We start from the raw sequence: 16110 nt of genomic DNA, 5'->3' as shown, positions 1-16110 counted from the left end.
TTAGTTCATTTATAAACAGACTACAGATCAAAATAGTTTACGATACGAGTGGGTTGTAAGTCGACTATCTGCTCTATGTACATTTGTGACAACACATGCAGTTGCTCATAGCTTCATTGGTATCTGTTTCTGTTACATTTTATTAGTTGATCAAAATAAACTGAGCACAATTTTGGTTTGCAGTCTTAGTCAAATTCGGTATACTATGCATACATTGAAATAATGCTGAGAGACACTTGCACTAACTATGTTACTGTGTCTGTAATTCATTGCTATTTCATGACCAGTTTACACAATAACTGGTGATGTCACCGAGATAAGAGCTTCATTCTAAACTTGTGCCTTGTATGAGCAGTAAAGGAGCCTGATTTGATATCCTGGGCCAAAGATGAGTCTAGATAGATGCTTTTGTGTCGGGCCTTGCAAATGTAATCAATTTCAAGACAAACTTCCAAAAAAGGCTTACCCGAATGATGTCGACAATTCCGTCGTTCCATTGAAACGCTCTATGAGTTTTTTGACATCACAAGAACTCTTTAGCTACAAAGCCATACCAGCTATTGGTGTTGTCAGCTATCTGGCGACATCTGTTGGAGCAGTAGCCAACCAGGAAACCTATGTACAGTGAGTTACCCTGCTAAACTAAGCAGTCCCATTGCTACAAGCTTTGTCGACTGAGTACTTCTTTGACCGTTCACTAATAACTTAGTTTTATAAAAAAAAATGAGCGAGTATTTTGCCTTTCATCATCAAATTACTAAAAACTGATGGACCAATGCACCGATAGTCGTTGCTAATTATCATCAATCCCCCATTTATTGGTACACTCAAATGAAACGCAGTTTTCCTATGGAGCTAACATCTGCCATCTGTTAAGACTACCGCAACTGCTGGTAATCTGTCCAGTTAAACTTTAAACAACAGTTGATGACTAGCTAGTTGGGAATGAGCGATGACTTGGCAATATCATAGACTCCTGTAATAAGTACCATAGACACCAATACCATAGACTCCAATACCATAGACAGCTGCCAAATTAGCCCAAGTTTAACAGTATGTTGTGGGTTGAAGTGGCCTGTTCAATGCTTGGAATAAATTGATAGAGAGTAAGAGAAATTTGACATCACACATTAATATAGAATTTCTGGTTATTAAAATATTTTTTGTAGCAAATCGGATGTATAACAGCGCTTTGATTCTATGCTTCATTGTAAAGAATGAAAGGAAAATATAATATGCTCTTTTGTTTGTAGATGGCTGTTATCGGAACAGGCAGCTGTGGTACTCCTTAACCTGTTCTCTGCTACATCCTTTGGATGCATCGGCTGCTATATATATGGTAGAAGACACATAAGGCACGCTGGTCCTTTTGAACGAATTGTGTTTCCTGTATTCACGTCAGCATTTTTCAACTTTGCTTCACACTATGGTTGGGGCGTGGTAAGGGAAGTGCTTAATGACAGGAACTGTTTTGATTATCACTGGAGAATTGTTGGAGGTTTACTAACGAGTGCAGCTTACCTAGCAGTCGGACGAAGCTACCTCAAGTTTGTGGACCGATGGTAGCCTGTGATGTGTATAAATATTAACTTATTTTGTCAAAATCCACAACTGGTCCTGAAGAATAAAAGTTTATATACGTCATCACCTAAAAGCTTTTTTACTGTTAATTACTTATGGTATTGAGATTACTGCTACTGAGGGGTGGGTTTGGAGTTTTCAGCACTTTGCTTTACTAGGAATGGTCACTCTAAAATTGCTGACAACAATCGTGTTAGCTCTTTGTTTCATCAGTAGTTTATAAAATATGCAAATAATTTAAATAGTTGATATACCTAACAAGTATTGGTTGTCTTGCTCAGCCGTCATAATGCCGAGCCTCGATGCATCATCTTTTATTAATAAATACAGCAAGAGGTATGACATTGCCACCTGCAGTCGTTATTTGCCCCATGAGAAATCGGAAGATGAACATGAGGACAAAGAACGCAGACTTTACGCCCTTAAAAACGTTAACAACAACCACACGCCACCAACGGTCAAGAAGAGTATCAGTTTCTTCTCGCGCGAAGATTTGATGAACTTGCGATCGATACCAATAATTGGCTCGTTCGCATACCTGGCTTCCTCTTTAGGGGCAGTCGCCATGGATGAGACATTTGTGAAGTAGGTAGCTTATGCAAGTTTTACCAAACATTAGCCAAAAGTTAAGTACTAGTTAATTCATCCAACCTATATGTGTATTCAGTGTCTTTAGCTGTAGCAAATAAGGACTTTACAACTTGGCACAGAAGGTGAGGGCAAACTAAAAGGTTGAGACTTTGGTATTAAAGCACCATTGCAGATCCAATTATAGGTAAGACAGTGTTAATATTTGTATGAAGGTGGATATTCAATACTATTCAACAGATATTCATTATGCGGTTCATTCTGTCGCCATGATTACTTATCATAGGACCAATCTTTTAAATGGGAACGAAAGTGTCTAGGCAGATTTGCTAAAGCTTATTACATTTCAGATTAGTTGTGCAGTTACACTCAATATCTATTTCCAAGATAATTTACATGAATGTCATTCTTAAACTTAGATGAGTGTCTCATGATTTCAGAAATATGAATTTAATGATTTGATGATGCTAAATCTAGTATTGGCTCATCACCGAATGGTAATGAGCAATGTTCTTAAGAACGAGCTACGCTGGTTCAGACAGATTCCTTTAGTCCACATGTTCATGTGTCAATATGTTAGTTGTTTCATTAAAGGTATGCAGTATGTTACATTTAGTCATTGCTGATGTTGTGACAGATTTTGTACCCCTAATACAAGTTTGCTGATTAATTGAAAAAATATAAAAAAAATGAGTCTTCAACTATATGCTCAACTATAGACTCAGTAGACTTTTAATTTTGCATCATAATGATGATCTTTTCTATTCCTCACTTGTAAATTGGCGATATCTATTTGCGTGTTTACAGGGCGGCTGGATCTGAGTACAAAGCTGCTAATATATATAATATCCTAACTGCTGGATCAGGGCTAGGTATATTCTGCTACATCTATGGAAGGAGACACATACGCCATGCTGGCGCTTTTGAGAAGGTTATATACCCAGCATGCGCTTCGGCTTGCTTTATTGCCGCTTCGCAGTTCAGCTGGGCTCTAATCAGCAGGGCTATGCAAGATACGACAACCTTTTCTTACCAGATGAGATGTCTCGCCGGTCTCCTTAGTGGTTTATTATTCATGGACGTTGGGAGACGATATCTCCGTTTTATTGACCACTGGTAACAGGAAGTTGACAACTTTTAACTCAGTGTCTGTGTGTCAGATAATAACCTAGTTCAATAGTATTTACAACATTTGGCTAAAACTCTATATGTAATGTATCACAGACTGAAAATCATAGACATAATATACATGTATGCTCATCACTATTTGATAAGAACTTCTCATCTACCCAGCCACACCCTGCAACAAATATACTAGCCATTTCTCTTAGCAAGAATAATAAGAGTGTATAACTCACAAACTTTAATGCATGAGCAGACAAAACAATTACAAGTTGCTTCGGTCTTGTTAGTGTTGATTTGATGGAGTAGATACGTGCACTTATAAGAAGCAGTTTTTAGAGTTAGTTTATATTTGCTTGAAATGCATATTACCTTTACCAGTAAGCTAATACTACGATTTTTGAACCACATATTGGTAATTCACAAACTACTCCGCCAAAACAAAAGAAATAGAAAAACCTTAAGATAGGCGATTTAATTAATGTTATGCCAGTGGGTTTCCCTTTTCTTGCACAAAAAGGTCGAACAACTTCAAGCCACCGCAGTCAATCCATAACGTTAGTATTTGTGACAAACAACTACTTGTTGAAAATATTTCATTGCAAACACCAAAAATATAGATGTGATGCAAAGAAATCTTCTCGATGGGCTCAGTAATGTAATAATACTCAAAATAAAAGGAGAGACAACTCTTATTTTACATTATTCATTAGTCCAATATGAGAGCAATTCAAGCAGTATCAATACGAACTGTAGATAAAAATCCTTCCTATTTTTACATTGGGCAAATATTCTGTTTCTACAGAAGTATGCTAAGTACTACATTTTTATGTTAACTGCCAATATATAGTAACTTTCATAAGTTATTAGTCTTTGAACAAAATACTAGCATTGGCAGCACCACTATAATTTGCTGGTGCAGTTTTGTGTGAGAAGGATTCTAACAGTGATTTGACAACTTTAACATGAAAGTACCTATGTTTTTCTCTAAGCTACAGTGTAATTCGCCGATACTTCTATTCACAACTTTTGATCCAGCTTTGGCCACAGTTTATCTTGCCACCTACTATGTATGTATGCCACCTACTATGTATATACAGTACTTCATGCATCAGTATGTTAGTTCTTTTGTTACTATACATAAACATTAGGTATGTTATGTATAGTGAGGCTGCATCACGGGTAATGCAACCTCACTAGACATAAATGTATAGTGAGGCTGCGTCACGGGTGATGGGGCAAACTTTGTACCACTAATAAAAGTTTTCTGATTGATAAAATGTAAAAAAGTTAGATTTACAGCAGAAGTCAACATGATTTTTTTTACCATTTTATTTTTACATAACTTGTATAATTTCACAGCAAAGCATCAAATTTCAACAAACGCTACTGTTTTGCAGTTTTACATAACACTACATAATAACACAAAAAATATACAACATTACACAATAAAAATACATATAGTTTAGAAATGATATACAAAAACTAGGAATGAAAGACTAATGAATGTTTTTGTAATAAGAAAAATTACCTGCAATAATAGTAATGGTAATAATAATATTAAAGGAGGAAATTCAATTCAAAACTTAGTAAGTAAAAAGTAAATAAGTGTTGTGTCATTGAGTGGTTTTGTAGGTGTTATGTTTGTAAGTCTTAGAAAATAGGCATTTTTATTTATGTATAAGAATGTTACATACAAATAAAGACTTTCTTAAGTTTTTACCTTTTTAGCTAGTATAGGATAATTTGTATTGCTTTATGTAGTCAAAGATGGCGTTCAACACACAATGTAGACAATAGATGAAACTTTATTCACTTCGGGGTTCCATGATAGTAGCTTCGTTTGGTGTACTTGGAATACTAATACAAAAACAGCATAGTTGCCAATTGTTTGAGGAACAGCTAAGTAAGACTTATGTTTGTTGGCACCCTATTATACTACTAATATTACTAACCCACTGATGACGCGCTGTTAAAAAAATGAACAAACAAATGACACGTGCCGTAGAAAAATGTCAGTGTTACCATTGCTGGAAAATTTTGTGTAAAAATGCCCAATTGATAAAACCGCCAAGAAAAACTAGATTACACAAGCTGGTAAGCTGAAGAAGTTCTCATCAAAGGTACCTCTACCTCATCTCTTAGGTTACGCAGCCTTTTAATGCGCTGACCTTTTTTTATCTACCCTCACTATTATCTGCTCGCTGAGTTGATCATTCTTTATAAATGAGCTAGGAAGGCATGGTAAAGTCATTTAATAATTTCCATTAAGGCTTTCCAAATGCTTGTGAAAAAACAATTAGCTGAGCAGAATTACAATAAAAACTAACACATGTTTACTGGATGTTTATGAGCAAGTGTAGGTTAATTGATTGTGAGCTAGTTGTATTAGAACCAATAATGTGATATATTTGCACCAGTCAACCAGACAAGAAGTATAATATTCTCTACAGAAACATGATAGTATAGCAATTTTGATAAAACATTAATATGAAGAACCAGCACAGAGAAAATAACTTCTTATTACACAAAATTTCAATTTTTGGGCAGGAATGTCTAAACAAAAAACAAAAGTAATATAAAATTATTCAATGTTTCAGGCACGAGTGTCTCTGATCGGTTGCAATCCTTCATTGTTGTAAATAGTCAGCTAGTTAACTTAGAATCTATTCACATCTTGTCTCTCTAGAGTGAACCTTTTTAACAAACAGGTTTGAGGTCTCTGCTTTAAAGTCTGTAACTAAGAAAGACTGACCACCATTAGTAACGATATAGAGTCTTTTAGCTGAGCCTCCAGTTCTTTTTCAAACTTTTCGTCTCTACCAAAATGGTTCTTTTGTTCCTTTCTGGTTCCGGCCTCTTTCTTGTTTTGTAATTAGGGAAAATGTGAAACTGATTACGTCATTACCGCTTCTTTATGAGCTAGGATACTCATGAGCAATGCATACATGAGAATGAAAGACTAGTTCAAGCAACAAACTCGCTTGGTATCTTTTGCGGTAATTCTGTATTGTTCATTCTCAAACAACGCTTGTCTTTTTCTTAAAGTTTCCCAATCATTTCAGATTTCTGTGAATGATTTGGTGCCAATCAATTAGCTTTTAGAAGCAGGGTAATCAGTAGTACAAAGCGAGCGAGGCTATTTCTTAAAAGATTGTTTACATATATCAAAATACCTAGATATGAGTCATTAGTCTTTTTCTAAGTCTCTTTCACTTTCTCGACTCCTTTATTTGTTTCTCCATTACCTTTTGGATGCATTGGAGAGCTTGTTATGTGTGTAAAGTAGTACTGTTGAGTACATTCGGAAAATCCTGCTAACTCATATTTAGACCTGTTATCCAATACTGGCCAATCTTGAATGCCATGTACTCTGAAAATAAACTTTAGTGTGTCTATTATTGTCATCAACGTTTATTTCTTTCGAGCATTGTTGAGAAGTTTAGTGGCTCAATAGGTGTGAAGGAGAGTATTCTATGGAGTCGGCAATTTCGAACCATTTTTAAAATCTGTGTAAACATTCCTGGCCTCCATACAGACTCCCTTGCTTGTGCTTGGCATTTCACAGTGCCAAGCAGGTTTGATGAACTCTCTTGGACCCGAAGTTGAAAGTTTGTTTAAACAAACCGCTTTTGATCAAACATAACCATGCCGCTGTTCTGAGTTGAGTAACTTTTGACATCCCAATAGGGATGTAAAGCTGTGTCTGTGCTGCCTCCGTAAGTTTTCCATAAGATAAAAATTTGGGTATCTCTTAACAAACACGATTATCACTATGAACTAGATGGAGCTCTTCAACCATGGTAACATATGAAAATAGGCTTGTATTATAAGCCTTCACCTTTTCTGCTGAAGACCTGTCACCCAATAAAATCTCCCAACGGGTGCACTTGAGAGGGTGTTTGCAAGGTCATTTTGGCTGTCAGGAATATATAGGATTTTTGAACAAATATTCCAAGTTTCAATTTCATTCTTAAGGGTATAGTTAGAATCTGGTACACATTTTGAAAAGTCATTAAACTGACCAAGGACTTGTGGTCTGCCTCAATCTGAAATTAACTTTTTTCACAAAACTGGTCAGTTCTTCCTCTTCTATGGTAGCATAAGGTTTTCCACTTTTGTTAATTAACAGAAGGCATTATACACAGACTTTCATGGTAGATACTAGCCCTAAGTCAATAGCATCGGTACTGATGACCCTTTTCAGTTTAAAATTGTAGAGAGCCATGATATTCAGCTTGTGTCAAAATCTTGGTGATTTTTAACAGGTATTTTCCAGTGGTGGATCCCATAACCATTTTTAGCGCTCTCTCAAGCAGTTCTTTCATCAGAGTTTTTAAAGATGCCAGATGGGTATGAACTTTGTTAACTGATTTAGCATCTCAGTGAAATACATCAGTTTTGACTAGTTAGCTGTTACTGGGTACTTGTGTGTAGCCGCAACTTCGTCTGAATTTGCTTTAACACCGTCTTTGTTAATGGTATGACCTCAAAAATTGATATCGTTTTATTCAAAATAAGACTAGCTTTGTTCAATCATTTGAACGCTGTCCTCAAAGTTTTGCCATGGTTGTCCGTATCTAGGCCAAGTGCTAAAATGGTGTCAAAAAGGCTTTCTGCTTACAATGATTTTTTCCACATCGATCGGTCAAAACTGTTGTCTACGTCTAGTTAGAGAATGCCTTACTTCTACTGAATGAAGCAATGATGTTGTCTATTGATGGCATTGTGTACTTGACGCGTGACTGCTTTGTTGAGCCTTGTCAGGTTGACACAGATTGATAGATCTCTTGAGGATGTATGCATGTGATGACCATCACAGTGTCACCATTGTTGTTTGGACAGGCAAGATTATTTCCTGTTCTATAATCTTTTCATATTTTTTATTTGTTTTTTGTTGTTGTTGCAGATTGGGGGCTTTTCAAGTTCTATATACAGGTGGATTCGCTTGCACATTTTATGAGATCTCGTACAGAAAAAAGTCTTTTTCATTGACTGTGTTCTATTCTTTAGACAGATGATGAATTGAGCTTTTCACAAGCATTTTTGCTAAGTAGAGACCATTTCTTCTGTTCCATGATTTACATTGTCTCAGAATGTAAAGCACCCAGACAGATAATTTATGATTGATTCACAAGTACTTACTATTTCAATCTCATTTCTTTCAGGTCTATGGAGTTTGATGTAAGATTTTCCAATTTCATTTCCAAAACAAAAGTCGTGACTCATCTATGAATGTTTCTTCGACTCCAGTTTCAAGATTACCAGTAGTTTTGCATTTATTTACCTCTGCTTGAGCTTTCCTTGATTCTATCTGACCACGTGTCAACTCGCTTGTGAATACAACTTCATTTTTGATTCTACCACCACTTTAGCTACTGAGTTGACTCGATTACTTTCGGTACTGCAAATTTTTGGCAAGCAAGTTCTTGTTTGGATGTGGTGCATTTCGCTCACATCAGATGCACGTCTTAGAATAACTTGTAGCTAATCTCAGGGCATTTTTATATCCAACTAGCTGCATTACCCGTGTTCGGGAACAGATTTACGTAAAGCAATAGTTTTATTGAAAGTTGTCTTTCATACTGTAAAACAACTCCAAGTATGCAATCTACTAAAATTTTTGTGCTGATCTGACTGCATACACATATGCAGTTGTACATGTCCATAATGTTGGAAAGACCAATGGAAATATGCAATGGGTTTTACAGCTAGTCTACGATGCATCAGTCTCGAACCAATCAAATCGGAACTGTCCTAATTTTGTACACAGAACTGATAATGAAATTGACATTGCTAGGCAAACTGAAGTTCTTCAAACTGGCAGTATTGAAAAGTTTTACATATTTTAAGAAATTCTAGAAAATATTTTGCTATTGCACTGCTTAGCTATCACCAGCATTTATTGAATTAAGACTTCTACATGCTTGAAACACTAATCATGACTCACTAGTTCTTCGTCTATAGCCTGTGTTTTGACATGGTATATACAAACTGTGCAGCAGTAATGTGGTTGTGTTGATAAAATTTATTATCAATAAAATCTACTATATAAACTACATATATGGCCTCTCGCCTTTCCAACGTAAGGCATTACATCTGGAGCATTTTTGGACATTTGTCCCATAGAAAAATTCGACCCTATACTGTGTTGCAGGACTGTAGTCAAGTGCGAAGTTTTCTGTCCATACGCGGCGCCTGGTAGCAGCTGCTGTAGTTAGTGCATCTCGCTGTTGTCGCCGTTTCATCTGCTCAGAAAATGCAGCTCGCCGAGCAGCTGTTGTAGCTAGTGCATCATATTTTTGTCGCCGCTGCATCTGCTCGGAGGTTTCTGCACGTCTGACCGAAGTAGCGGCTGCTCTGAGCCGTTTGAGTCACTGCTGGGTCGGTTCAGTAGTCTCTGCACTTCTAGCGGCTGCAGCATCTATTCTGGCCTGCTATCGATGTACCTGTGTTTGTTCAGCGGTTTCTGCTTTTCTAGCAGCTGCTATTCTGTTTCGTTGTAGGCGTAGCTGTGTTTGCTCTGCAGTTTCCGCTCATCTGGCTGCTGCTTTGCGAATTCGGTCTCTTTCTCTACGGGAATCAATCTGTTCTTGCGTTTGGGCAGTAGGCTTTTTGGAAGGCATTACACTGCTTCAAGCATTTCTAAAATTGAATGAGATGGTGTGCTTTTTTGTAATATACACTGCTCACTTTCTTCTCACCGTCGCCTATCGCAACGCTCGGAGTGCCCGTGCAAGTGCTGTAGTTCTGTAGTACTCGTAGCTGGAAAATAAGTAAAAGTAACTCAGCTGCGGAAGGAAATGAACATGTTTACTGTCACAAACAGTGGCAAATCCAACGTTTTAACCCTTTCACCGAAGTAAACTCATTTATGCGTTTTCTATGGTCGACCGCCGTGGACGCATATTTGCGACTTTCCCAGCAATTGCTAGCAACTGAATTTTATTATTCGTTGATAACATAACCAACGATCTTTAAAACTTTTATAGTAGTGACAGTGTTGTCCAAAGAGTTCTCTATAAAATTAGCCTAAAATTTAATTTTAAATCTTCGTTTGAGAATTTCCAACTTAAAAACGGAGATTTTTTGTGCGAATTCATTAAATGCGTCCGAGTTAAAAAAACAAATAACTACTTATGTTGATGAAATTATAGACGATTCAGATTTTTGTGATTACACAGATAATTAAAACGCACAAAGTATAGACACAACAAATTTTTTGTATAGCAGTGCTTGTTAACATGTTGGCAAAATGAAATATATAACCAAAACAAACGTTCTAGATGGAGTTTGAAATTGAAAAAATAATGTATACATATTAAGCAATATCGGCAAAATAGCTGGCAGTAGGCCGATAGCTAAATTTGTACACGGACGCAAGTGAAAGGGTTATGTGGTGGAAGTGTTGCAATTCATAGACATTACAACATTGATTAAGAAATGCTTACCTTTCTTTATGTAGAAATTTAGTAGGAAAGAACTGCGTTTTCCAGTGACCGCAAGAAACCAACGTTCGCGTGACCTTCTCGGTACATGTTGGCAGTAAAAATTAATCGCATGTAAATTACTATTCATTAATTTTTTTTATTTCATGATTAGTACATTTGTATAGCTGTATAGGCACCTTTGTATAGGCCGCCAAACTCAGGACGGTGCTTTTTAACACGGCAGCAAATTTGCTGTTTCAAACGCACCAGTGTCGTTGGGTGCCGTAAAGAGGTGCGCGCTAACCGGATATGACGTTTTGTGTAGAAATGATGATGATTAGGTTATGTATAAGGGAGGCGTGTACTAACCGGAGATTCCCATTAATGCGCCCAAGATACCTAGTAGCGGGTAATAGTCCGAAAAGTACGGTACTCTATAACGCGGAGGCTCAATCAATCAAACACACACGCAGACAGACAACAATTGCCGTTTATATAGTAGATGAAGTTTTGTAATTGGTTTGCTCGACTCTCTCTGCTGTTAACCTGCAACATTTTGAAATGACTGTCTCTTGTAGCTTTGTACCAGGGCGGTCACTACTTAATGTTATCTTTTCTTGTTACTGAATTTATTACCGAAGAGCCCACCTGACTTTGCCTAAGGATCCTGAAACCGTCTGCCGAGTTCAATGTGTTACCTGAGAGATTAACTTCTTCCCTACTCTATTATCTGTTATGCTCAAAACTATTGTCTTTCAGCCTCTTCCAATACATTTGGTGTTGTATCTTTAACTGGGCAGCAGTCAAATGTACATTTTTATATATGTATAGCCTTTCTTTTACCAGTTCATTTACCATGCATAGCAAAAATTGACTAGAATGTCTTCCGATTAAAATACTTGAGAAGTTTCAGCCACATAGCAGCGTTATTTTCGATAGCGCAGATAAGCAAAGCTCTCTGGTAACCTTGAGTTTCGGTAGACAAGCTAGTGTGAGTGTTACATTGACTTTTGAACCACTGAATATTTCTCACTTTGTTGGAATTTAAAATGAGTTCATCGACAGGTTTCACTTTGTGCATATTCTGTGACATAATGATAGGTTGTGGTGCTGTTTCCCTCTTAGTTCACCCTAATATATTTTCCCTGCCATGGTGCCACATTGTTAGATGTTAATTAGTGACCATCAGTTGAGTGAATGGAAGCAGGTGTTATTAGTACAAACAATGTAAAGTGCAAGTATTTGCAAGTATCAGCCAGACAGGAAACATAATATTCACCACTGAGTGTGCTTGACAGCAGTTCCAATATAACATTAGCATTAAGAAATAACACAGGGAATTCAACTTCTAATGACACAACAACAGTAAAAATGAGAATCAGATCGTGAAAGGTCTCCAGCAAAAATAAAACTCATTTGGAATTGGCGCTACAGTCACCTTATATGCTCATGCTAGGTGCAAAGCTTTTTCATAAATGTATTTTGTGACATAATTAAAAAAGAAATCCGACACTTCTGTTTTGCCTAAACACTGTAATTGCTAACACAATGTAAAATAAGATTTAGATAGACAAAAGACTATTGCGAAACGATGACAATGGTTGCCCTTATCTACATAAATATCAATGTTTGTTTGTCTTTTTGTCTTCATCCCTGTGTCCAGTTATAGCGATTAAAAACTAGCATTGAAAAATCCATGTTGCACTGAAATTTATCTAGGATCCTCTGTCTAGAAGGGGTTAGCTTAACCATTAGACTAGGTGTCTAACTGAGCATAGCGATTAATAATAGTGAAGATTGTAAATAGGAATTGTCTGAACATGTAGAAGTAGTATTCATGTAAATAGGAATTGTCTGAACATGTTGAAGTACTATTCATCTAAAATTGTTTGTGTTTTATGTAATGCTTTGCTGTATAAGTAATGCTTGCTAATATTTGTACTGTATCATCAGTGTGTGTAATGCTTACAGACACCTACTCTTGTCAGTTTCAACTATAGTTGCCCATTGACAGTGCTCGCAGCGAGTAGATGCCACAGGAATGTTTATGTAAACATTGCAGTAGGCTTGATAGAGCAATTGTGTGTTATGCGATGAGTCAGTTGAATTAGCGCAGTGCTGCTGTGTACATGTAATCACTTGCTGCGAATAAAGTGCTTTTGACTAATTATATTTTGTATGTGTGACGAAAAAATCATCAACTAGCCACAAGCTATTTCGCCGTTAATATTGGGACTATGGCAGCGAACGTTAGATTTTCTGACATTATCAAAAGCTACCAGGACTATCAGACTAGTGGTGAATTCTCTACATGGATTGATCAATTAGAACTTGTTGCACAATTACAAGAGGTGACAGATCTAGCCAAGTTTGTACCTCTATTGCTATCTGGATCGGCATTTGCACTCTACCAGCAGCTTTCTACTGAAACAAAAAAAGACTTTTAGAAAATAAAAACCGAACTATCTTGCTTTATATGAGCAGCTATGCAATTGTGTGCTTCTAGATGGTGAGTCAGTGGATGTATATTTAGCAGATCTATGACGCTTAGTGAGTTTGACTAGACAACAGACTGCAGAACCGATTCTGAGATGTGCTTTTTTTGCGGGCTCGCCTAGTGACATTTTATTGCAGCTACGATCAACAGCTAATATTGCCAGCTTGGAATTGAGCAAAATTGTTGGGAAAGCCCGAGCTATGATGACGAATAAGTCATCTGGGCCATTGTATGCATGTGCAGCTACTATTAAACAGAACTACAAAGGCAGAATTTGCTTCAATTGCAAAGATAGTGGTCATTTAGCGAGAAACTGTCCACCACCAAAGCAAGTGAATAGCAACACCATTAAACAGATACATAAGTGTTTCAATTGCGATTCAGCTGAACATCTTGCAAACAGCTGTCCACAAGAGTCGAGAAAAAGAACAAGGGGAGCATATGCGTCGGATGCTCACTCCAAATCAAATCAGTAAGATCGACGCTACCAATTATCAGTACTATTGTTGGGCATAACACTAAATTACGAACCTTAGTTGACAGTGTTTGCCAGCAGTCGGTGGTGAGTGCACAAGCACTAAGACTGACTGGTAGAAGATGTACACAAAACCAAATCAGAGTGACTATGCTTGATGGAAATGTAGCAACTTGTGCAGGTGAAGTAGGTCTAAATATTAGTGTCAATGGAGTTACTGTGGGCCTACGCTGCTTGATATCAAAAACATTAGTGAACGGATGTTCGTTAATTTTAGGAATGGATGGCATAAAGAAGCTTGGTGGTGTATGTATTAACCAAGAAGGTGATGTATCTTTCAGGGAAGTGGCACCACTAGTAGCAACATGCACAAAACCGCCACAGCTAGAGTGTCAGGTAGATGATTCAGACTTCACAACAAATTTTGATGGTGAAAATTGGACAGTGAAGTGGAAGTGGAAAGGAAATGAACCTTTGTTGTCAAATCAGTGTGCTCAGTACACTATCAAGGAAAACTGTAAGCAACAGTACGCTAACGAGATTGAGCAGTGGATCCATGATGGTTGGTTGGTGGAACACGATGAGAGAGTACATGGAACTGTAGATGGACTAATTCCATTAATGGCAGTGGTCCAGCCCAGCAAACAAAGGAAAGTTAGACCAGTGATGGATTACATTCGAGAGCTAAATGACTATATTAGTTGTAATCCAGACCAGGATGTTGCAATTTGTCAAGAAAAGCTTAGAAAGTGGCGACAGATGGGCAATAAAGTATGCATGCTAGACTTGCAAAAAGCCTATCTGCAGTTACACGTGGCTACAGATTTGCAAAAGTTTCAGGTGGTGCGCTACTGTAACAAGATGTATGTCATGACAAGAATGGGATTTGGGTTGAATTTCGCTCCGAAAATAATGTCTAAAATCCTATCTAGGGTGCTATCACTGAGTGAGACAGTAAGAAAAGGAACTGATCACTATATTGATGACATCATTGTCAATCAAGACATGGTGACTGTAGCAGAGGTGAGGTGAGAAACCCTTTGCAGAGATACGGTTTAAAGACAAAGGAGCCTGAGAGCATATGTGATGCTAGAGTGCTTGGTCTGCGGGTCATTCGCCAAGACTCGGCACTTATGTGGTCGAGAGAGAACGATATAATTCAAGAAATATCCAAACCAGTGAGTAAAAGACAACTTTTCTCTGTATGTGGCAATTTGACAAGCCATTATCCTGTTGCAAGTTGGCTACGGATATTTTGCAGCTATTTAAAACGCAGGTCAAGTGAGTATGATTGGAATGAGATGATTCCAGAGTTCATTGTGGAAATGTTAAAAGAAGTAGTGGAATGTGTGAATCAAGAGGACCCAGTAAAGGGAAAGTAGGTTGTTTCTAAGGCCAAAAGGGCAACAGTTTGGTGTGATGCTAGCAGTTTAGCTGTTGGAGCAACTGTGGAAATAGGTGGTCAGCAAGTAGAAGATGGAAGTTGGCTACGCAAAGATGAGGGATTGCATATTAACGTGGCAAAGTTGAAAGCAGTGATCAGAAGGTTAGGCATGGCAATTAAGTGGGGTACGACGGAGATAGTACTTATAACTGACTCAGCAACAGTGTACGGCTGGGTAAAATCGATCATTTCTAATGCAAAAAGGCCAAAAGTAGCTGGCCTTGGTGAAATGATTATACGCAGACGGCTGAGTATGATTAGTGAATTGATAGAGGTTTATCAGTTGAGCCTGGAATTACGACTGGTCAGACCGGAGGACAATATTGCTGACAAACTAACACGAGTACCCAAGAAGTGGCTGAAGGAAAGGGTGTGTGTTGCTGCATGTACGCGTGCTGCAGACTCTAAAATCAGAGATATGTTAAGGAGTTTGCATGACACACACCATCTCCGAGTTGACAAAACACTTTATGCAGCACAGGCTAAGTGTGGTCAAGCAGTGAGTCGTGCAGATGTTGAGCAGGTTGTTTCAGAGTGTCAAATGTGCAAGCGTGTCGATCCACCTCCTGTAAGTGGGAAAAAGGAAGTCTAATTGTGGAAGATAATTGGTGGCGACTAGCCACAGATATTACACACTACAATGGAGCAGCATACCTTACTGTAGTAGACTACAGACCAAGCAGATTTGCAATCTAGAGAAGGCTGCGAAATGAAACATCTGAAGCAGTAGTTGCAGAATTAGACCAGTTATTTTGTGAACGAGGTTTGCCAGTGCAGTTACTTTCTGACAACGGGCCATGCTATAGGAGTAACAACTTTTTCGCATTTGCTAAGAAATTGAACTTGCAGCACTTATTTAGTTGTGCACATAAAGCCTCAGGAAACGGGATTGTACAAAGAAACCATGGGACTATAAAACTTATGTTAGCCAGGGCTGACGGAAGTGTTCAGGAGATGCTGTATTGGTACAACC

General features: G+C 37.8%; 1 protein-coding gene across 1 annotated transcript; it reads left to right on the top strand.

Annotated features, from left to right (window-relative positions):
• The first annotated feature begins 13972 nt into the window (after positions 1-13972).
• On the top strand, positions 13973-15729 carry LOC137391729 (uncharacterized). Its single transcript, XM_068078264.1, has 3 exons — positions 13973-14721; positions 14955-15071; positions 15123-15729. The coding sequence occupies exons 1-3, from the start codon at positions 13973-13975 to the stop codon at positions 15727-15729; spliced, it is 1473 nt and encodes a 490-aa protein (XP_067934365.1).
• Positions 15730-16110: the final 381 nt, after the last annotated feature.

Source organism: Watersipora subatra, chromosome 1 (genome assembly GCF_963576615.1).
Source record: "Watersipora subatra chromosome 1, tzWatSuba1.1, whole genome shotgun sequence".
NCBI classification, from domain to species: Eukaryota; Metazoa; Bryozoa; class Gymnolaemata; order Cheilostomatida; family Watersiporidae; genus Watersipora; species Watersipora subatra.
The sequence above is the reverse complement of the archived record's forward strand: the minus strand, read 5'-3'. Positions and strand labels throughout refer to the sequence as shown.